General features: G+C 40.9%; 1 protein-coding gene across 1 annotated transcript; it reads left to right on the top strand.

Moving 5' to 3' along the window:
* The first annotated feature begins 21,632 nt into the window (after positions 1-21,632).
* LOC147332562 (lipid droplet assembly factor 1-like) lies at positions 21,633-24,325 on the top strand. Its single transcript, XM_086290616.1, has 5 exons — positions 21,633-21,790; positions 22,046-22,159; positions 22,272-22,440; positions 22,529-22,674; positions 23,270-24,325. The coding sequence occupies exons 2-5, from the start codon at positions 22,067-22,069 to the stop codon at positions 23,336-23,338; spliced, it is 477 nt and encodes a 158-aa protein (XP_086146742.1). The 5' UTR covers positions 21,633-21,790; positions 22,046-22,066; the 3' UTR covers positions 23,339-24,325.
* Positions 24,326-24,602: the final 277 nt, after the last annotated feature.

Below are 24,602 nucleotides of genomic sequence, written 5' to 3'. Positions count from 1 at the left end.
ATAATGCTACAGTAATGATGCCTCATCTGTATAAGAAAAATTACCAGTACCGGGATGAGGGAAATTTCTTTTGCAGTTCGTCTGAAAGGATGCATTTGCGCTTTGACATCTTTTAAACATCATCTGTCCCATCTGTAAGCCCAGAACAATCACTCACAAAGCAGCAGCTCGGGGATGACGTCACACATATGCGTCCTCTGTAGGCCAATAGGAAAACCCAGGCATTTTCATCCATCTCGAAAATCCCCCCGGACGCCCCGGACAGAACATGAAAAGGGTACATGTCCGTGGAAAAGAGGACAGTTGGTCACCCTACAGTTGCCTGTAGTTAGCTAGCTATGGATGACACCAACTGCTGGCTAACTGCTGCTATCCCAGCAGTGGTGAAATTCAGTTTGAGTTGCATTTTTTCCAAGTTTCACTAAAGTTCGGCTAGTAGTTAGCAAGTGTTTGCATCTTCCATGCAAACTTCAGACAGCTGCAGCAACCTGCTATTGACCAAAGGAATCACAAAGAGGTGTTTGGTGCATCATCCTTTTGATAACCGATTTCACCTTGCAAAGGCCAGCAACCGCTTACCAACCATTCAGGGAACGCATGTTTTTCCCTAGCAGCCAAAGGTTGCCAGAGGATCTCTAGGTGTCACTGAGGCCTTATGGACCACCTAACTAAATTATGCCACCTACCACCCATTGTAAATCTTAACACAGACTCTTTCATCTGGGTAACTCAAGATTCAGAGCAGGTCATTTACTAATCAAGAAGTTTAGTGGGGCAAGCCATGCTCCAGTCTGCATGCCAATGTATCTTTGCACTCCAAGTCGTCCCTGATGTGTTCATCTTAGTGTGAATGTTAGACAAAAGCACTTAGACATAGAAAAAAAGAAGAGCTACTCTACTTGTGAAGTATAAGAGTGCCACATGTGAACCAGTCTATTTACCATCTTCATTAATACAACACGGTATTCCTTAGCTGTTCCATGCATGTTGGAAATGATACTAAAAAAAAGTGATGATGGCCAAGTATTACTATGCAATGAGTTGGGAATTAAATAGTTTTTAAATGTTGTGTTATAGCTGGTGTTGGAGTGCACTTGTAAACATTAAAAAAATATATAAATGTTTTTTATATAATTTTCCTATGCCCATTCTGAAAATTATTTTAAAAAATATGCATTTATAGTGCATTTATGATTAAATCAGTCTTGAACTTTCTTTGGTGAGACAATAAAAGTGGCATAAGAAGATATTTTCCCATCAAATAAAACTTACCATCATTCTGGCAAATAGACTTTGAAGTAATGTAACGTTTGTTTTTTGATAGTCAAATAAGCTTACACATTTCCAACACAATATAACAGTACATATTATGTTAAAATGAGCATATCCACCCATTTATAGCTGACGAATATTAACTTGCACATCTGCTGGGCCCACTTACCCCAGGTGGCACCAAACTGGGCTTTGGTATGCATTTGGTTACATTTTACATGAAAGGGAGGGTATGTTTTCACAAGAATTGATGATGTCACAGATAAACCAAATCAAATTTCTGAACTATCATAGGGCCCTGGAGTGTCTATAGGTGATGAGGAAATGAGAGATAATGAGTTTAGTCCAACTCATTTATTAAGAAATCCTCATTCCACCAGTGAACTGGCTGAACTCCTCACAGAGAGATAAAACTGTGTCCAAAACCTCCATTTCTTTTGTGCTAAAAACATTTTCAAGTGCTGCAGTTGTACAAATTCCAGCTATGGGCTTATACAATACAAGTCTTTCCAATTTCTTTTGTCATCAAAGATTTCTTTTACCAGAGTAAACCCAATTTCCCAACTTCCAACCCTCCCGCCTTCTCGGTACATTGCCCGTCCATTCTCGTTTCCAATTTCTTTTTTTCCCACACAAATTGATTTTTTTCCCCCTGAATGCAAACAAACAGAAAAACAAACAAATGAGCGAGTAGCCATCTGCTCCTCACCTCCTTTACTCCTCCTACTCATCCCTCTTTGCTTGCAAAAGGACTTGCTCAAAGTTAATTTCTCAGGTGTCCTCATTAATTGTTAACTGATTACCTTGGAGCCTTTTATGCCTCGTGCACAGCGTATCGCTCCATCTTTTTCACCAGGAAATTTAGGGGCCTTGAGCCGAAACCAGTGGATACTGAAAGCCACGCTCAGCAGCAGGATGTCAGACTTGATCGAATGTAAACGCCATGAAATATGTGCCTCGGTTCTAATCAGCGTTGCCTAATGGCCAACATGCGATCACTAGGAAAGTGCAATTTCAAAAAATTTGCCTCAGCATCAGTGTACGGAGCTCAACCCAGATCAGTGTTGCCATGACATTCATTTGGCGTGTTAACCCCATTCAGTGTTTCGCCAATGTTAATGTGACATTTTATGCGACAACCAGCGGCTCATTGTCACGGCCTCCAGGGAGAGAGGCAGACATGCTGCGAAATCAAAACGGAGGGATGGATGTGTGTGTGTGTTTGTTGGGGGGGGGGCGTCACATGCAGGTGTCCCATATTCCCCCACGTGAGGCTGCTGGGAGAAGGTGTTGGTGTGTGAGGGTGGTCAGTGCCAAGAAATATTCCCTATTATGAGGGGGAGAAAAAAGAAAGTGCCCGGGATCTATATTTTCTGCAGCCAGATATTAAAAAGATAACTAAACATAAATCAATCAGAGGGGAAAATTGTATTTTCTCTTTCACGCATCTTTCTCTGCTCCATTTCCTCTCTGTCTCTCTCTACCTGCTCAGCTCTGCAGCGTGTGTGTGTGTGCGTGTGCGCGCGTGTGTGTTTGCACAATTGTGTGTGCACAAATGTGTGTGTAAATAAAGTTTATATTAGACAGAAAGGAGCTTTAAAAGTGTTTGTGCCATAGGACTTGTAATGTATAAGATCGAATATGTATTTATACTCAGTCATTAAATGCAGCACACTATTCTAATGATGTATTAATGTACTCATGACGCTTCTGGCATTTTTTGTTGGTATTTTTCTGATAGCGATTTTCTACACAATGACTTTTTCGAGCAGTCTTTTACCCTCCTCCGTGGCAGTATTTCAAATCAGTGTTTTTTGATTGTATTGGAGTGATTATAGGCTTGCATAAATCCACTTTTTTCCTCCTCTTAATGAATGTATTGACTGTATAAGGACTATGTATTACTGTGCTGTGAGAAAGTATGCAGAAAAGTATTGGCACATATTTTTGATTAAATAAATAAAGAGCAGTATGTCTAAGTGTTGAGACACAGAGCTGAAGGTGAAGTGTGTCTTTTTTTTTGTCTACTAATAAAATCATACATTAGTTAACACCAAGGATGTTACTACACAGATGTACATCCATAACAGAAACACAAAAGGCTTAACTGCACTAATGCAGAAACTGTAGAAGTCTTGAAAGATCAGATGTTTTTTTTATTGATAAATGCCCATTATTATTTTTTTAGGTAATCACATAATCATGTTATTTTTTACTAATTTTAAGCTGAAACCCAAAAAGGATCCATTACTATCATTACTATTCAAATTAAAACTCTAAATTAAGATACTCAAAATAAATACAGTTAAGAAACTGTGTTAATAAAATACTTCTTCTGGATATGTGTTTTTAGTCTTTTTAGTGATTTATCAGAACAAAATTTCTAATATGACTAACGCTGACTTTCTAATAGACTTTTTAGTCGTTCTAGCTGAACATTCAAAACTAGGGAAATGTTTTAAACTAATAGGCATCATAAAGATCCAGACTATAAAAACTGTCTGAAGCCTTTAGAGCACTCTAGAGTCTGACTTACTGCACAGCAACTAGTAATACAAATTTTGAGGTTAATATTTCAGATTTTGGCCATTTTGTTGCCTACTGGGTTGCTGAGGCCAGTGTAAGAGAATATATGAGGAAATAAGGAAAGCAAAATAAGTACCTTTTAAGTAGAGCTATTCTTTTTAAATAGTTGCTAGAATGTACACCCATTGGTTTATTACTTACTTATTACTTTATTAGGTACAGCTGTTCAATTGGTTGGTACCAGGTGGGCTGCACTGAGTACCAGAAATTGCTGCTCTAATGGGATTTTCCCACAGAACCATCTCTAGGGCTTACAAAGAATGGCCGGAGGCAGAGGTGAAAATGCCTTGTTGATGGCAGAGGTGGTCACACAACATGTCAAACCTTGAAGCAGATGAGGTCCATGGTGCTGAAGAAACTGAGGCTACAAAAAAGTTGTCTGGGCTGATGAGTCTCGATTTCTGCTGCAACAGATGAACAGAAGTTACTGACGTTTAAAACAGCGGTTCACATTTTTCCCATTTCCATATGAAACACTTTGCACTGCTTATTTTAGCCCATTTATCACTTACTGTGGTGGTAGAGCCAGCGTGTAACACTGATTCAGGACAGCATTTCTCCCCGGTTTGTGCAACGGTGCATAAATCTAGAGTTTCAAATCCAGCTGTGTACCATTAAAATTATGGGAACTACAATCAGTGTGGTTTAAAGCATTTAGAAAATACTGCAGAGCTGGGTAGATGTTATCATGTTGCTACTTACACTGCACTAACAAAGCAGAAGCTCATCGGAAGCAGTCCAGGGGGTTGCTCACAAGCTCATACAGCGAGAGGAGGGATTTGTGTGTGTGTGCGTGTGTGTGTGCGTGTGCAGATATATGTTATTGATGGAATGGAAAGCCAGTCCTCATAATGTAAATCAGTACATTCTAAGGGTGTAAACCTCTAGACAGTGATTGTGAGTCAGTGTCATGCCCTCTGGAGTGATGATGATGCTGTGTGAGTGAGTGTGAGTGTGTGCGTGCCCAATTAAAGTCTTCTGACAGCTGCCCTGAGTCATCCAACACTTTGTTCCTGTCAGCGTCAGTATAAGTGAGAAACGGAGCAGGAGAAGATGTTATTTTATCAGACCATAATCACCTCTGACTGAAGACAAAGCAACACAATTGTGTCATCTTCCAAACTCCCCCTGGTTCGATCCACAGGCAGTAAACCAATCTCTGACTTGCTCATATTCACAGTCTACCAATCATCAATTCACAGAGCTCACGAAAAGCCAATTAGAAAAATAATGCTCACATTTCACATTCCCTGCATAACAGTCACATTAAAAGCAGCTGCACAAAAGAAACGGCGCGTTTGTTTCATGGAAACAACCTGCGAGTGGTCTCTCAATAAATCCACACGGGATTGAATTTTACGATCTGAGGGGACTGCGCTTTTCATCTGCACACTAAGATAAAGTCTGTCTTTTTGATAAATGTGCTGTCCACTCTTACCCATGTGAAGCTTATGCTTCAAAAATGAGGAAATAAGGAGGGAAACATGGAAGGACGAGGAAAAAACACAGAGTCTGTGTATTCACATGGCAAGTGTGAGCAGGCTGTTGCTGCAGTAATAAAGATGGATGAGCCTGTCGGATGCTGCCGATTGTGGCTGCGTGTGCTCACGTGGGCATTCAGTTGTATCCTTGGTATTAACAACAACAATAATATTAAAAAAGAATACATTAATATGAGGCTAATATCCATTGAATGACAAATAATTATGAAGTTGCTATTTTTGCTCTTTCTCATTTTCCTTGATAATGAATTAAAATCATGTCCAGTGCATCAAATCGCATTTTGTGAACGCTGTAAGCAACAATCATTAGAAATGAACGACATCTTGTCCCTATTTATTTGAAGCTTGTATTTGTGCACACATTGACTCTGTGGTATAATTTTTAAACACGTACCCTAAAGCAGATGACTCGTAATCTGGAGAGGAAATGGCGTGTCACAAATTTAGAGGATCATCATTTAGCCTGGAGAAATAGTTTGCTGCTTTATAAGAAAGCCCTCCGCAAAGCCAGAACATCTTACTATTCATCACTGATTGAAGAAAATAAGAACAACCCCAGGTTTCTCTTCAGCTCTGTAGCCAGGCTGACAAAAAGTCAGAGCTCTTTTAAGCCAACAATCCCTTTAACGTTAACTAGTAATGACGTCATGAACTTCTTCACAAATAAAATTTTTATCATTAGAGAAAAAATTACCAGCAATCATCCCACAGATGTAACATTATCTACAGCTACTCTTAGTACCATCGATGTTAAGTTAGACTCTTTTTGTCCAATTGATCTTTCTGAGTTAACTTCAATAATTACTTCCTCCAAGCCATCAACGTGTCTTTTAGACCCCATTCCTACAAAACTTCTCAAAGAAGTCCTGCCATTAATTAATTCTTCGATCTTAAATATGATCAACCTATCTCTAATGATCGGCTATGTACCACAGGCCTTCAAGCTAGCTGTAGTTAAACCTTTACTCAAAAAGCCAATCTCTAGACCCAGCAGTCTTAGCTAATTATAGGCCAATCTCCAACCTTCCTTTCATATCAAAAATCCTTGAAAGAGTAGTTGTCAAACAGCTAACAGATCATCTGCAGAGGAATGGTTTATTTGAAGAGTTTCAGTCAGGTTTCAGAGCTCAGCACAGCACAGAAACAGCTTTAGTGAAGGTTACAAATGATCTTCTTATGGCCTCTGACAGTGGACTCATCTCTGTGCTTGTCCTGCTAGACCTCAGTGCAGCATTCGGTACTGTCGACCATAATATCCTATTAGAGCGATTAGAACATGCTGTAGGTATTACAGGTACTGGGCTGCAGTGGTTTGAATCATATCTATCTAATAGACTCCAGTTTGTGCATGTAAATGGAGAGTCCTCTTCACACACTGAGGTTAATTATGGAGTTCCACAGGGTTCAGTGCTAGGACCAATTCTGTTTACATTATACATGCTTCCCTTAGGCAGTATCATTAGAAGACATAGCATACATTTTCACTGCTATGCTGATGACACCCAGCTCTATCTGTCCATGAAGCCAGATAACACACACCAATTAGTTAAACTGCAGGAATGTCTTAAAGACATAAAGACCTGGATGGCCGCTAACTTTCTGCTTCTTAATTCAGATAAAACTGAGGTTATTGTACTCGGCCCTGAAAAGCTTAGAAAAATGGTATCTAACCAGATTCTTACTCTGGATGGCATTACCTTGGCCTCCAGTAACGCTGTGAGGAACCTTGGAGTCATTTTTGACCAGGACATGTCCTTCAACGCACATATTAAACAAATATGTAAGACCGCGTTCTTCCATTTGTGCAACATCTCTAAAATTAGAAATATCCTGTCTCAGAGTGACGCTGAAAAACTAGTTCATGCATTCATTACTTCCAGGCTGGACTACTGTAATTCATTATTATCAGAATGTCCTAAAAACTCGCCGAAAAGTCTTCAGCTAATCCAAAATGCTGCAGCAAGAGTCCTGACAGGGACTAGAAAGAGAGAGCATATTTCTCCTGTTTTGGCTTCCCTTCATTGGCTTCCTGTTAAATCCAGAATTGAATTCAAAATCCTGCTCCTCACATAAATAAATAATGTGCCTTAAATAATCAGGCCCCATCTTATCTTAATGACCTTGTAGTACCATATCACCCTATTAGAGCACTTCGCTCTCGCTCTGCAGGCCTACTTGTTGTTCCTAGAGTATTTAAAAGTAGAATGGGAGGGAGAGCCTTCAGTTTTCAGGCCCCTCTTCTGTGGGACCAGCTTCCAGTTTGGATTCGGGAGACAGACACTATCTCTACTTTCAAGATTAGGCTTAAAACTTTCCTTTTTGCTAAAGCATATAGTTAGGGCTGGACCAGGTGACCCTGAATCCTCCCTTAGTTATGCTGCAATAGACTTAGGCTGCCGGGGGATTCCCATGATGCATTGAGTTTTTCCTTTCCAGTCACCTTTCTCACTCACTATGTATTAACAGACCTCTCTGCATTGAATCATATCTGTTATTAACCTCTGTCTCTCTTCCACAGCATGTCTTTTATCCTGTCTTCCTTCTCTCACCCTAACCGGTCGCAGCAGATGGCCGCCCCTCCCTGAGCCTGGTTCTGCCGGAGGTTTCTTCCTGTTAAAAGGGAGTTTTTCCTTCCCACTGTCGCCAAAGTGCTTGCTCATAGGGGGTCATATGATTGTTGGGTTTTTCTCTGTATCTATGAAGCGCCTTGAGGCGACTTTTGTTGTGATTTGGCGCTATATAAATAAAATTGAATTGAATTGAATTCTCAGTCAAAGAAGAAATCTCATTACTTTTGTTAAAAGTAATGCAGTACTGGTGCAACCCAGATTAGCAAGCTGTATCTAATCAAGTGTATATGTTCATCTATATATCCAAGACAGAGATTAGACATCATCCAAAAACCACACGAAAGGCTGATTTTAACATTACAACAGTTTCTGTGGTTGTTTCAGAGAATGCATCTCACATACATTGAAGGGATTTCATTCAAAATTTCAGCCTGAGTGAAGACAAATTGAGAAAAATTAAATCAAACCCTGGCACATTATTTTATCCAATTTCCTTGTCTGTCTGTCATTCAAGTTCACATAATACTGTGAAAACTTTCATGCAATTTCTTCTCATTTCAAGCAGCAAATCCTTGTAATCAGGGGCTGTCAAACTTCTAATTTTATCATTTACAGTTTGATGGCTAAATTCCACTTAGCTGCTTCAGTCAGTCAACGGGTTTTGTGCGTGCTGGCTCTCTGGGACATGTGAACAGAGTAGAGCAGTGTTAATGATATTAGTCAGCAATGAAAAGTTCAGGCTTCAAAGAAACATTTCAGTCATTAAAAGAAATATCTTGTAAATATAGGATGAAAATTCTTTGATCTGTTTTGATTTTACAGAGACGATGTTTCTGGGCTGTAGTTAGGGGGAACTTTGATTTACAGAGGTTTGAGATTTCAAGAAATCCAATTGTTTTTCTTAAGCCGCCCACATTGACGTAAAGCTCACGGCATAGATGTGAGACATAGGACCACTTAGGAGCGAGGCTTCCTGAAAATCTGTGAGACTTTAAATGTAATTGGATGTGATTGATGGTGCCACATGAAGCTCTGAGATCAAGGAGGATGAAGATGGAGTGCAGACCCAAGCCGGCAGCTGTAAAAACATAATTTAAAGCGCCTGTTCAAATGTTTGATGGAAAACCATATATGCTGTTGATCATAGGTTATGTTTTTGCAGCATTTAAAAAGTAAATGCTGCACTGATGCTTCAGAGGCTTGACTTTTAACCCAGTGAAAATATATCCCATATTAAAATCTTAGTGCACTCAAGTGTACTTCAAAGCAGAGTAATGGTGGGCAAATCTTCAACTGTGTTCATGATTATTTCACTTGAAACTTGCTTTTCGGGAAATTCTACTTTTACTGTATTTTACATATGTGGAAAATCTATTGCAAATGCCTCTAAACAGTATAAGGAAATAGACCATGAATGTCACGGCAGTAAAAGTGTTTATAGTCATAGATTTGTTTTGTTTTTATATTAGAATAAAATCTCACTTGTAATTAATTACCTTTTTAATTTATTTATTTTAATTTGGTATACTGTGTCCATTACACACTGTGCTATATATATAATACACCTATCTGGTTAACAGCTACACTGTGCTACAGTAGGTACACTGGGTTACCCCTTCTTTTGCTTTCAGGGTTGCCTTAATTCTTCATTGCACAGATTAAAGAAGGTCCTGGAAACATTCCTCTAAGATTTTGCTCCATAATGAAATGACAGCATCACAGTTGCTGCAGATTTGTCAGCTTCACATCCATGATGTGAATCTCCTGTTCCAAAACAGCCCAAACGGGTTCTCCTAGATTCACATGTGGTGACTGTGGAGGCCATTCAAGTACAGTGAACTCACTGCCATGTTTAAGAAAGCAGTTTGGGGTGTTTTCAGCTCTATGACATGGTCAGCAACAATACTCAGGTAGGCTGTGGTGTCTCAGCAATGCTCAGTTTGTACTAAGCAAGATGCAGAAAAGCTGCTACATACCACTCTGACGCCAAATTCTGATGCTACCATCCGAATGTTGCAGCAAAAATCAAGATTTATCAAACCAGACGATGTTTTTCCAATCTTGTATTTTCCAGTTTTGTTGCTTTTGTGTGTATTCTAGTCACGGTTTCTTGTTCTTAGGTGACAGGAGCGGCACCCGATGTGGTCTTCTGCTGCTGAAGCTCATTTGCTTCAAGATCTGGTGTCCTGTGTATTCAGAGATGTTCTTCTGCACAGCTTTGATGTAACAAGTGGCCATTTGAGTTACTGTTGCCTTCCTATCAAAAAAGTTTGACCTCTGGCATCACCAAGGCATTTTCATCCAGAGAATGCTGCTCACTGGATATCTTCTCTTTTCTGGACCGTTCTCTGTAAACCGAAAATCTCAGTAGATCAGCAGTTTCAAACAATAATCCAACCAGCTCCACTGGCATTAATTTCTGGCACCACATTCAAAGTCAGTTGAATCCCTTTTCTTCCCCATTCTAATGCTCAGTTTGACCTTTTGCCGGTCATCTTGACTACATGCCTAAATGCCATGAGTTGCTGCCTTCTGATTGGCTCATTAGATATCTACATTAACAAGCAGTTGGCCGGTGAGTGCAGTCAGCATTTTACCTGCTTAAATTTTCTAAATGGCCTCAAACCCTCCAGAGTTAGAGAAATCGTTTCACATTAGAGTGAAAAATCTACACACTACAACATTTAAAGGGAACTTTTACAATGTAAATTCAGAGCAGAAAGCAATCACTAATAAGCTCTCTAACCTAATTTAATAATACAAATAAAATTTGCGAATATCATTTATTTGCTGAGCAAAATATTTTTGAGTTCGTGCCACATTGTACTTTTCCATATCACCCTGATGAAGCCCTCTTCAGTTTGTGCTTCTTCAGATAAGCTTTTCAGTGCCTATTAACGCTCTAAGCATGATCACTTAGGCAGTACGCACCATGAAAAGCTTTTTAAAGGTTTAAATCAAACCTTTATGGTAATATAAGGTGTATTTAGAGAGGTCAGCGGAGGAGTCTGCATAACAGCAGTAACAGTTCAGCACAGTCATCCTTGCAAAAACCAGTACTAAACAAACTCAGTGTTGAGGTTTTAATAACGTTGTACAGGGCTGCATTGCATTTCCTCCTAACACACAGGTGTTACAGCACAAACGTGGGTGTTTCTGATATTTTCTTCAGAGAGACATCAAATTGGATTGCATTATATTGTTATTATATCTGTCTGTGATGTAGGCGTCTGTCACTGCTCCAGGCGCTCTCTAAAATACTCAACTCATCCTCCTTACTGAGCAATAACTGCTGTAAGTGTGTGTTTGGACCTGCCTTCGCACAGAGTTAAATGAAACACAAAGACAAACAACAGCACTCCGTCTTGTGACTCATCTGACGAGGTTCGTCACACAGATGAGCACGATTAGGGACATCAGTAGTAGTTTACAGTCACAGGAGTGTCACACACCTGTGAGTCTTTTTGACTGCAGGAGGTGGCAAATCATGTCTTGATTGTGGTAAAATTATATAGTGGGATGATGAAGCTTTAAAAAGGTTTGTATTCAGAGAACAAAGTGACTGGAGCAAATCAGCTGAATTGTTCCGGGAAATGTATTGAAGAAGGTGTTACAGAATATATGGTACAGACTGGAGGAAATAAGGTAATTTTTCCAACCTGAAAGGCCCTAAAAAACATTTTTTTTGCATCAGTCATCTTATGAGACACCTGAACGCAAAACTTATCAGCTGTAGCTGTTTCACGTGAGAGATTTATGCACGTTTGTGCCGATCCAGCTGTGCTCATCTGGTAATCTGGATTTTGCAGCATTTGAATCTCTGTGTTTTGACAAATACACTTCCAGGTCAAACAAATCTGATCAAAACACACCCACACAGTCACGATAAGGTGTGCTCTGTACTAGTGGGAACTTTTATAGAAAGGCAAGCAGAGACCAGGAACAAAAATAAAAAGAGCGTTTAACGAGACAAACTGGACCCGATTAAAACAAACCTTTTCATGACTGTGTGCTGGCTTTTATTCTTTCATATCCTTTTCTCTACTCCCTCCTGGTTGAAGAATTCAAAACGTTATCATAATCAGTATTATCGTCCAAATATTTACCATTAGCTGACAAAGAAAAATAATTTTACAAAAATGTAAGCGAATGAGAAAACCAACTAGACCAAAAACTAATTGTCATGGTCCTGAGTCTGAGGACTCAGTGTTTTGTGTTTCCTTATGCTTTTGTTCATTCCGAGTGTGTATTCTGTTGTTATTTTGCCATTTGTTAGGTTTCTGTTCTTTGCCTGCCTGCTCCCACTTCTCTGTGTTCCCTCTGTCTGTCCATGGTGTTATTGTGTCTGCTCATGAGTCTGCCTGTCAAGTTCAGTGTCCTGTCTGGTTCTCTGTCTGTTAATTTCCTGTTTTATTCTGAAGGTTCATGTCTGATGTGAGTGTGTTCAGTTTACATTTCCCCTGTCCCGTCAGCTCTGATTTCTCCCAGCTGTGTTGCCCTCCTGTCTCTTATCCCCTGATTACTGGTGTGTGTATTTAAGCCCTGTGTGTTCTCCTGCCTGTTGCCGGTTCGTCTGTATTACTCCATGTAAGTCCGCGCTTTTCTGCATTCGTCTGTGTCTCTCTGCGTTTTTGTATCCTCCGTCAGTCTGCGTCTCTCTGCCTTTCACCCCGTGTCCTGTGGATTTCTAGTTGCTCTTTAGTTTTCCCAGTTTAGGTTTCCGTTAGTTTGTCTCATTATTCGTTTTCTGTTCCTGCCACTGACACCTTGTAAATAAACTCCACTAATCTTTTCATACACTGCTTGCTCTTGGGTCCTTTTTCCAACTCCACACGGCTCGCCTCGGCAGCCGTGACACTAATCATGAATCATAAACTGGGAAAACTAACTCTTGAACAGTAACCTGGAACAACTTGAAGACACAAAGGAGGATTAACAGACGACCTGACAAGGCATAATGGATAACTGACACAATATATACGTACACAAGGGTCAAAATAGAGACACAGCTGAGACGAATAGATATAACGAGACAGGGGAAGCAAAACTGAACACAGGACAAGAGACTGTCAAAATAAAACAGGAAACACAATGAGATGCAGACAGAGACAAACGGGCTTCACACTGGGGTTCGGGGAAGAAACCGACATGGATGCATATGACAGACAGGGGAGACATGGAATGAAAGACAAGGAGAGGAACAGAATAGGGAGACAAAACACAAGGACGTGACTAGGACCCGGAGAGCGAGGGAGCGAGCGAACAGAGAAGGAGCGAGGGACAGATAGACGAAGGCAAAGGCACAAAGGGAACCCAATAAACAAGAGGACATAAACCAGAAATTACAAATAAACTCAGAGACATAAACAGGAATAAAAACTTGAACTTTAAGCATCTTCAAAATGCAGCAAAAGGAATCATGAATGCAAACTAAACTCTAAATGTTGGATCAAGTTTCCAGCAGCCTGACAAATATAAATAAATCCTTGTTCTTTGTGCTTGAACTATGACTATGAAGCGCAATCAACACTATATAATTTAGAACCATCTATGACACAACCTGGCAACACACAACACTGGGTGTGTGGGCAGCTAATCTCTGCACGGGCATACAGAACATGATGCTCACATAGACTCTATAGATGTATAATGTTGTAGTGCTATTGTGGCTTCAATACTTTACACTTCGTGAGCATGGAGACACAGTTGAGAGAGACTTTAGAAGACACGGTAACAAACAGTAGTAGGTGGGACAGTAAGACTTCTCCAAAGTTATTGTCAGTTATGCCTGTAGTTATGAAAAAAGACTTTTCAGTGAATTCACTGGATTAAATGTTTTATTTTCAAAATCATATCTAAAGCCAGTTCAGTGGGGTTTTTTTTTTTTTTAATGAAATTTGACGCTCTTTTGCAGCAAAATGTTGTGATTTCTTTTTGTGTGTCCTATGAATCAGAAAATAGTGGCCGTGGGAGTTCTTCACTATTTAGAAATTTTAAAATGCTGCCTTTTTTTAATGAGACCAAGTCAGCAGAACATCACCAGTCTATAGAGTTACTGCTATTAAAAAAAACTCCACAGGGGGCCTTTAAAGAAGTTTTGTTTCCCTAAAGTTAACTTTCACTGTTGTTAATTTAGTCATGAATATTTAATTCTTTAGAGAAATGTGCCCTAAAGCCACATTCTGTCACGGGCTGCGATGGCAGACCGTGGAGTTGCAGAGAAATTAGGGCCCAAACGCGAGACTCTTAGTGAAGGACAGTGGATTTATTGACAGGGGTGGAAAACACACAACTATATACAAAATCCCGGCACTGTGGTCCCGTGGCGATTCTCCCTGAATCCCACACAGTGCAGATGTTCGTGAAAGGTGAAACAGTGGCGACTCCAAAAACACCCATACCGTGACTTCCAAAACACGCACCGCTCCAGATTCCTGGTAACACAAACAGGTTAGCAGGGAATCTACTTTCTCGAAGGTTTATATCAAGTCCACGGCTGTACTGACGAGTTCTGACTCAAGGATCCAGCGTCAGCCTCAGCTCAGCTACAGTCTTAAATACTGCTCCCTTGACGGGCGTAATCCGTTGTAGCTGGCAGAGGAGGACGAGCGGCAGGTGTGGCTCTCTCTAGTGCAGGAACACTTCCGGGTTTGCAGTCTCCACAGCGAACCAAAACGTCTGGAAGCTCACACGGAGACACCAGGAGGAAAAAAGGAGAGAAAGCCAAAACACCACACGAACATAACTAAAATACATGAGTCCTGGGTCCGTAGACCCAGGCCATGACACATAAAGCTCTCAGTGGTTTTAATCTACTTACTTAAACCAGAAAAATGGGAGGTGGGGTTCACCAAAGACTTACAGATCAGTTCCACACATGCCAACCAGCTTCTGTTTTTTTTAATGAAGTGAGTCAGAATAAATAATCAATTAAATGCATTTAAACCAATGCATTTAATGCATTTAAATTTCAAGGCGGTATAAAAATGTTTACCATTAAATGCTAAGACAAGTAATTGGACACTTTTATGCTCCTTTGTGTTTATAGCAACCAATAAACTGCTGAGCCCTTCTGCGAGGAAATACAGAGTAGATTCATGAAGCACTCATGCCTTTTCTGTGATAGAGAATGATGAATCCATGCTAATCCACTTTCATCGTGCCTACTCCTTCTCCCCAGCTGCTTCACTTCTAGCTGTGAATATGCGCCTGTTGAATGTATTACCCGCCGTGTAAGCCCTTTGCTTTCATCTAGCTAACCACACCACCTTGATGTTGGAGTAGTGCTTAATTCAGGGTGGTTTAGAGCATCAAACAACCTGCAAGTCCAAACAGCTAACAGAAACAAAAGGTCACCTGTGAAGTTGACACTTACAGCAGACGCGCGTTGTCGTTTTTTTCTCTGCGCATTTGTGCAAGCGAGATATTATGCACATGCACCTGACAAATTTGTTTGCATCATAAAGGATCTGTTTAAACACTGACAGACCACTGCCCTGCAGTTTGATTAGAGGATGTTCCACCATGTGGAGCACTGCTATAACCTCCAAAAAAAACACAGGAGAAAATCATCTCTTTTTCCTGTCCAAATCCTTCACTGATGCACAAATCCCTCCCTTTGCTTCAAAACAATCAAGTTAGGTTTAATGAGCGAGTCCAGTCACTGACAGTAAAGCTGTAATATATGGCCAGAAGACTCTCCCTGCCTTCCTGAGGGGCACATTGTGAAGTGATGGGGAATACAAAAGGACGTCTACAAGTTTAACAGTCCCTTATTGCCATCCTTATTCGTCCCCCATCTTTACTTTCCCCCTTCCCGCTCCTCTTCTCTTCTCCAGGTCAGACTGGCACAAAAGTGAAGCAAATAATGCATGAGGGTAATATACTCTACCATCACCTTTCTTTAATGGTGACCTCTCAAGCCCATCTTCCTTCTCTTATATAGTCTCTCCTGTCTCGAGAGCTGTCACTAATCCTCTTGCTGCTTTTAGCCAACTCCCTCTTTAATCATAATTCAAACAGTGTATCAAAATGCAGGAGCAAAAGGCACCGAGAGCCATCCATCAAAATACTGACATTGAATAAGAACCTGAATATGTGATGAGGAGCAGCAACAACACATTGCAACATTTTGCAGCACAGGTTTTTTTTTTCGTTTTTTTGTTTTTTTTCTTGCATAAACCCACTGACCCGACTTTGGATAATATTCACTCTACTTTGTTATTCAGTGACGCCTCATAGATTTTGCATGGAATTGATGGCAAAGTTTGTTTAGTGACAGACTGCGGTGACAGTGTTGATTCATTGTAATTGAAAGTGGGGAAAACACTGATTAAGTATCGCAAATTAAATTACCGTCTATGATGTATTTGATGATAAATCAAAAGCCTGATGCTAGGGTTTATCAAAAGAGACGCACATGCTGAGGACAGAAGAAAACAGGCAACATGTGACTCCTAAAATCTAACTCGTCTGGGAAGGCATTTAATTGCCAGAAGGTACATGAAAAGATTGATTCCACATGCGTGTCAGGGCATTCATTAATTTCTGCTCTGAAGAAGCTCACTGTTTTTGTTCTAGGTTGATTTTCTCACAGTAAGGATTAACTGCAGATGCAACTGGGTACTAAGCAACTCAACGGTTTGATCAGAGAAAAGTTCGCCTGCATGAAATTAATCTTCTCCCACCATATGCTTGAATAAATGACTACCGTGGTTGAGGATCAGACAGTTCTCTGTTATAAGGATGCAATAAAGTCTCTCTGGATACAGAGCACCAAAACATGTTCATATGTACACTTCATCAAGTACACCTTGCTGGTGCGAGGTTGGAGGCCCTATTTTTTTCTTCAGAACTGCCTTAATTCTTTGTGGCATAGAGTCACCACGATAATGAAAAATTTTCCATATTGACATTAAATATCACACAGTTGCTGCAAATCTTTCAGCAGCACATCCATGATGTGAAGCTCCCATTCCATCACATCCAAGCGTATCTTACTGGATTGATATCTGGCGATTTTTAGCGAGCCTGTGCAAACTGTTATTTCAGGTTCCTGTTCTGAGGGGTCTCCTGTCCCTCGCTGACTGAAACACCTCCAGATTCTGGCCAGTGATGCTTCCAGCCTTGCCAATCAGTTTGTTGACAACCACTGACAATGAGAGAACACTGGTGTTTTGTCCAAGACATCTGCGCTCCAGGTATATGCATCTGTGCAGCACATCCAGACAGATTCAGCTCTCTAACCAAACCTACTAGCACTGGCTGACAAAAAAAACAACCCACAATGGCAATACGAGAAACCAGTAGGTTAGGAAATCTTCGTCCATTATTCAGGCTACGGATTCAGCATAACTGGTGAGCTTCGGGGCTGCTGCGGTCATTTTTCTTTTAAAAATACCACCTTTATTGCCACGAATGGAGAGCTTTAACCAAGTACACATTATCTCCTCGTGTGTCCCCTCTTGAGGGAGGGTGCAGTGGTGCTGCTGCTGCTGTTGGTCAGCTTTAAGAGGCTGATGAGGGCTCTGACTTCATCCTCTGCAGCGCCCTTTACCACCCTCCAGGGAGCTCCCTTTGAGCCTCTCACTCAGCCCAGTCGGAGGACAGGAAGCACAAACAACCCCCTTCATCTGGCAAAATGACAACCACTGACAATGAGGGCTATCGTATTTGACACAGGGCAGACTCCAAAGACATTTTGTTCTCCTGCGGCCAGCTGTTGGACGAACACGCCTGTGCAACTTCAAAGAGAGGCGAACAAAGTGAGGAAATGTGAGAGAGCGGTGTGGGTATTGAATGGAACAAGCCGAACACAGACGAGTAAAAGCAGCAGGTCCCTCGCGTTTTCTCATAATGCACAGAAGGCACTGACTGCAGTGTGTCAGCGAAGGGATAGACATCAGCAAACAAATGATATAAAAAAAAATGCTGGACATGCACCAGTTAACAGGGCACCACTGGAGATTTCCAACTATTTCATGGTTCTTCATCGCTCCTCCTCTCGCAGTGATTAGTTTTTACAATCAGCGAATGCAAATTGGAATTTGCTGACAGCCCATCAATCACATTTTGGTTGCAATCTGTTGAGCAGCCTGACACATGCCAGGAGACATATCGTGCAGTCAATTTGCTCTTAGACAGTCAAATATATCTCCGTGCCACATGTATATGAGACATATTAACAACATTCCGTTTTCAACTACGCTCAAGGGAGAGCAGGCTGCTCGTCACACATGTCATTCACTGTTTCTCCAGAGCCACAGAACAGCTCTGTTGCATCGAGATGTCTTATTTTGACCAGCGCAAAGCATATATGAATTAAACCTAGCGCACAACCAAAGTGATAATATGATTTCACCTCATTTAAATCCCATTTTAGTTGTATATTTTACTTAAAGATCTTAAATGAGATGTGAAAGAGGGTTTGTTTTAGAAATGCATGGCAATTCACTTCAGTCACATTGGTCACAGAAGGGAAACCCCCTTATTAGTTCTGCTTGACATTTATTATTTCAGCATCAGTAGTAGTTTCAGCCTTATAAAAAATCAGTACACGGGTTTTATAAGAAACTGAAAAGACACACTGCTTGAACCAAGTGTAATATATTTTTAAAAAACCACTGCTGAACAAAGTGCCTTTAATTTTGCAGACTTAAACCACATGTTTTTGGCCTAATGAGCAAAAAAGCCCATAATTACCTTCTAGCATTGTGTAATGACCATGTACTTTGAAGGTGATTAAACCTCTACACCTCCTCTAGCTCCAATTTAAGACTAGATTTTTTTTCTTTTTTTTAATCCAGATGGTAAGCGAGGACTGATCCGAGCAGGTCAGGTGAGTAGCATAATGTACTGGTGAAAGGGGACATAAAACAGAGAGGTGGCAGCTGCTTGAAGGTTTGTTGCCCACTGCAGCTCTAAGTGATGAAAAATGAATGCTGCACTGCCGTGGTGATTTGATTGATTTCAACATGTTTCCTCCTAAATAATGCATTACTACAAAACACTGTATGATGGCATGCAGCGCAGCAGTGCACAATTTCAGGCTCGGGGACAAAACGCATTGGAGGAGATAATCCAAAGAGAAAAGTAATTAGAATAATATTGTTTGAGTTCTCACCTGTTGTTTGTTACTGAATAATTGTAATTTAAGGGGGGTGCTTTGCTTAAACTGACTTCAACTACAAAACAATATTAAAGATTTGCAAAAAATAGGCTGTCAATTGCTTCAAAGGTGTCATTTGTTTCTTAATGATTTATTGATTACTGAGTGTTTGACAGATGACTGAGATTTGAGGCTGGTCTCCCTGCGAGATGTTTCACAGCTTTGGCAGGAGATGAAGCTTAATGCAGTTCAACAGGGGCGTGCTGATGAACAACAAGCAGACAGGCAGGGTCGTGTTAATGAAGCATGCATTGGTTGGCAGCCAGAAGTTATGTGGAATGCAGTGCAGCAGCCAGCCTGCAGAGTTTCCCACTATGAAATGTGTAATCTGATGGGAAAGAGCCATAAAGATGAAAGCCTGAAATTCAAGGAGATTGCAGAGGGTGGGGTGAAGGGTGCAGGGCTGAGTTATTGGGAATCCCTTGTTGTTTGGGTGCAGATGCACTAACTGCATACACAATCTCCTTTTGTGTAACTCCTGTGTGCCTCCTGAAAAGCCTTGGTTCACTGAGTTCACGGTGTTTAGCAGTCTGGAGAGGTGGATGCGGGGTTTTTCTCTCTCCCACCGAACCTTCCCCCTGTACACAATACCAAACAGCGTGATTAATTAGTATGGCCAGCAGCTATAAAGGCTCCAAATAAGTTGTCATCACTGGTCCCAGGGGTGTCTCTCTTTGGTGTAATTCAGAACAGATCGCCCTGCCGTTTCGCTCGCCCATGCCTGGCAGTTATGTGCTCACAAAAATTTAATGCCGTCCAAAACTCGAGGGACTTAACGTAATTTGTGGGCACCTGTGGTAATATCTGCTATCTTTTACCGAGGAAGTAATCAGCGGCGGGGTGAAGCTCAGTCATTTGATATTCCGATCAGTCTTCAGAGAGAAATCTTACTGTTGCCATCTAATAGCAGCACAGAGCTGAGAGCTAAACAGTGTGGTCATTATTTTTAAAGGGCCATTTCAGCCCGACAGACTCTAAGTGAAATAGGAACTCCCCCTGCAGGATCTCAGGGGAACTGCTGATAATAAAGCACCTGCTACAAAGCCTCGGCAGTCAATATGAGGGCATATTCAAAAGGTACCGTTTGCTGAGGTTACTCCACATCAGAGGTGCTGAGTAACCTCAGATAATGATGTCACCTGCTTGTGTTTGCTTTCTACTGAAGCACACTTCCAGAAATGCACGTTTATTCTTCGCTGATTTCCGTTTTGCTCCCGTGACAATAAAAACAAAACGGCAAGAACAAATCATTTGATCGTTCGTGACCTCGTGACCAACTCAATTAAGTCCATTTGTGTTTTATGGCACAATTAAGCCGAAGCAGAGAAGGCTGGCACCGGCATCCATCATAATTACTGACTGCATCATTTAATGACAGTGAATAATATGTCTGAGGAGGAGGGGAAGACACGCAGCTGTGCAGGTGGAAATACATTTGAGGGTATAGAAATGTCACCGCTGAAAAGGAACAGGAGAACAACCTGGGAAGAAACTTCACTGTTCCAATAATCAGTTAATGGCAAAATAAGAGGTAGCATCAATATAACGTGAAGCAGTGATCGTAAGCTCCACATCATTATTAATGCATTAGCAATGAAAGTATTACATGTTATTATCAAGTTATTATTTGTTTTTACATTTAAACATAAATGACTGTATCAGTGATGTTATGGTGTGCAAAGTATCATTTTTGCCACTAGAGGACAGTAAATATACATGAGTCTGTCTAGGGTCAGGTACAAACGATATGTGTTTTTATTACTATATACTTAATTCTACTGCCTTATGGTTACCTATCTGTATATGTTTCCTTGTGGGAAAAATATATTTCCCTAATATTAGGAAATAAATAAGTACACATGACTAGCCATGCTTATTTTGGAGTTGCTGCTGGTTTATTATTTTGGAAGTGAAATCTATTGTTCACATTTATTTTCTCATTTATTTAACTTGATTTAAATCTTTTAAAAACGGTTTTAGAGGGCAATGCAAATATTTGGTCACTCCAGATGTTTGATTCCTGCATCCTTGCATCCAGATTTTATTCTGCGGTAGAGTCACAGAGTGATATCATCAGTCACAAAGTGTCTTGATTCATGTGCAGTCTTCAGGTAGGGAAATCCCAAAAAGGAATCCAAGTGAAGAAGACCCTTGGATGAGTGACGCTGCAACGTTTCTCCCACTGAAAACGATGAACAGAATCCACTTTTTGGGGCCATCAGTCATTTCTTTTCTCCAAAACAAATGAAAGTGCAGGGTGGGGAAGAGCTAAAGTTTCATTTTACAGAGTAAGGAGTGTATTTAAAAAAAAAAATTAAATTCATTTTGTTTTATTTTGTCACTGTTATAATTATTAATATTTTATTTTTTTAATGCACTCCCTCACACGACAAAGCCTTCAGTATGGGACTAGGTTACCTTTATTGTAGATTATACTGTTTTTAATTTTCTTTGCTCCGTTGCTCTTGCTAGCCACCTAGAGCTGCAATACCTGAGGCCACCACTAGGTAGCAGCGTTAACATCGAGAACCCTTTCTGAGTTTCTGTGAAGAGGAAGAAGGAGGAGGAGGGACGAGAAGAAAGGAGATGTGCGTTTTTAAATGGGTGTGTTGTTTCCGTGGACGTGTTTTAAGCAGCCACGAGACATTCGTGATTTCTCTCTCATGTTGTGAGCTGCCGAGACTCCGTTTAAGGTTTGTACCTCACAGCAGAACTTGTGTTATATGTTTTAAAAAGTGTGTAATGAAAGTTACTTTCGTCCAGTGAACGGCAACAGAAGTTCACAACAGTTGTTAGCTTTATCCCAGATTTTGTTTCTGAGCTAGTTTTTATTGTTACTGGGGCTGAACTGAGGATGTGTTGAGCCGTTGGAGTAACTTTTAAATAGGAAGCTAAGTGTTGGGATTTAAGCAGCCAGATTGACTGTGTGTGCTTTTCCTCCTTCTCAGTCACTTCAGACCTGTGTGAAGATGCAGAGCAGCAGCAGTGAGAGTGGGGCTGACTTTGAGCAGCTGAAGAAAAGATGGACGGCCTTGGTGAAACACTTTAAAGATGACCCCAGGGTAAGCCAAAACTTCACACCTCCACTTGTCAAAGTCTTTTATGTTTTCACTAATTTGTGTGCATCAGCTGATGGTTTGTCTTGCAGCTGCAATGAAACCTGATCTCTTACAGGTAGCACGGTTGCTGAATACGAGACTTGGGCGGTACCTCAGCAGCCACTCGTTTGTAGCTCTCACAGCTCTGATGTTCTGCGCTATGGCTGCAGTGCCTGTTGGACTCTTTGTCACTTTTGCTGTTGTGACCATGATGATATCTGCAGTGGGTTTTGTTTTCTGTGAGGGTAGGTGTGCTCACCCTTGCGCTGTAGCATTTTATGACACCGCACCACCTGGTAGTCACAAACCTGTCACCTGTGTTTGCTCTCTCAGCATTCCTGTTGTTTGTCGGAGGGTTGGCTCTGCTCTGGGTGCTCTCTGGTATCGCCCTCTTCACCATCGTGGCCTCGGCCGTCGTCAATGTTTTGCATGTCACCACTTTCAGCCTGTTGAACCGTTATTACCCACATCTGACAAAGGTAACGTACTGACAATTAAGCATGAGTTTAGTTGCCTTGTTTGGAACAAAGTTTGTGTTGTAAATTAAAGTGGATCTATTATACTCATTTTAAGTTCAATGTTATTATTCATGAGCTCTACTAAAGTAGCTCTGACATTCATCAGACCTTCATTCACTGTCTGAAACAACCTTTTAGCTCCCTTAAAGACATCTCTCTTCTGATTGGCTGCCTGAGAGATGAGCTACTGGCTCACAGGTGTTGCTTGCAGATAACTTTTGACTTATTAAATATGAACTGTATACATTCAGTCGTCACTTTATTAGGTACATTTCTTCAGCTTCTTGATAATGGACCAAAATCTGAGGAATATTTCCACCACCTCGTTGAATCTGTGCCATGAAGAATTAAGGCAGCTCTGAAGGCAAGCAGGGGTCCAACCCTGCGCTAGTAATATGTAACAGAAAATAAGGAGCATAAGGAACATGGCAGGTCCTTTTTAGACATAAACAGGCATACATTTTCATATCATCGGGTAATGTTAAAAAGTTTGTAGCTTGCATTGGAAACGTTTGTTTTCTTAGTGGATGTAATCAGTTTTTCTCTTCGATAACAGAAAGGTGTAATCGAGGGCGAGAAGACAGAGTGTGAAACTTCAACAGAGAAGGATTCGAAGGCCAACTAGTTTTTCTTCTTCTGCCTGCCTGAAGTTTTGAGTCAGCCCTGCTGAATCCAGGAGGTTGCGATGCAGTGATACAGACTCCTGAACGTGCACTATGGTGTTTTGTTTGAAATCTGCTGTTGTAACAGATCTCATTGTTATTGTATGTCTTAAGCCTAATATTGTTATTATTTCAATAGTCTCACTGTAGTGGAGAAAGAGAGAGACCCATGGAATAGCTAATATTGAACCTACCTCATTTGCTAAGTCAAGCAGCCTTGTTTTAATCAAATGCCAAAGACGCAGGCAGCGTTCCGATCTGCAGAGTGAAGCCGATGACGAGGTGTTTTAAACGTGCACTCTTTTAATGGCCACTCCTTTGATTGTGTGAAGACTTACAGCTGTGTAGTAGTGTGCCTGTGTTATTTATCCATCCCTTATTTGTAGCGTCCAGTTTTAAAAGCTCTCAAAAAACATTCAGTGTGAGGGCTCATTGACCAGTGAGGGAGGCTTTATGTGAGGCTCATTTCAAGAACTAGAGAAAAGGGGGAACTCATGCACTTGCAGTGTTACTTTATTTCTCCCCTCCCCTCCAAAGAAAAAGGTCATGCACTACTTCATTACAGATGAACATTTTGTTAGAATGGAAATGCCGATATGTTTGTGTGTTCGACTACAGTGTACAGCTACTTGATGTTAAGTGAAATGCACCAAAATGACTGTCATGTGTTTATGTTTGCTGTTACGTGTGAAGAGGAACGCTGTCTTCTGTCCAAACAGGGGTGAAAATATTCTGATGGGTCGCTCCAAAAAATAAAGAATGGTGACAAATGTTGTGTAGAACATGCAGTTGTAGTTATTTACTGTACACAGCTGTTTATTGGTGTGATATCAATCATAATGAGGCCAAACTCCATGTACTGAGAAGATGTTTATCCATACTGCATATTGTGCATCAGACTGCATCATGACTGAACACAGATTAAACATTGTTGGGGTAAACTGAACCCAGTGCACGCTGTATGGTATGTTTCACTATTCTATCAACATTTCTGTACTTTATTTCTCTTATTATCAAAAACCATCTGGTCTTCGCTTCATCCAAGTCACATCTGGGGTTTATCTGGCTTTAGCTGGAGTAAGTGAACTCTTGTCGAATTTAGCGATAATGATGTTCATTAGTTGTTTGATCCCTGGTTTGTTTCTGGGAAAAGACATGAATGCAGCCTCGGGAGGGGTCACGAGCCTGCGTAAATGGGAGGTTTGCGTCAGGAAGGGCATCTTGTGT

The sequence above is a fragment of the Aulonocara sp. 'chitande type north' Nkhata Bay genome, linkage group LG4 (assembly GCF_057382095.1).
Source record: "Aulonocara sp. 'chitande type north' Nkhata Bay isolate Kocher_YH1m ecotype deep benthic linkage group LG4, A_spYH_male_GT1.1, whole genome shotgun sequence".
In the NCBI taxonomy this organism is placed as follows: Eukaryota; Metazoa; Chordata; class Actinopteri; order Cichliformes; family Cichlidae; genus Aulonocara; species Aulonocara sp. 'chitande type north' Nkhata Bay.
Note: the sequence above shows the minus strand (reverse complement) of the source record. Positions and strands in the feature narration are given on the sequence as shown.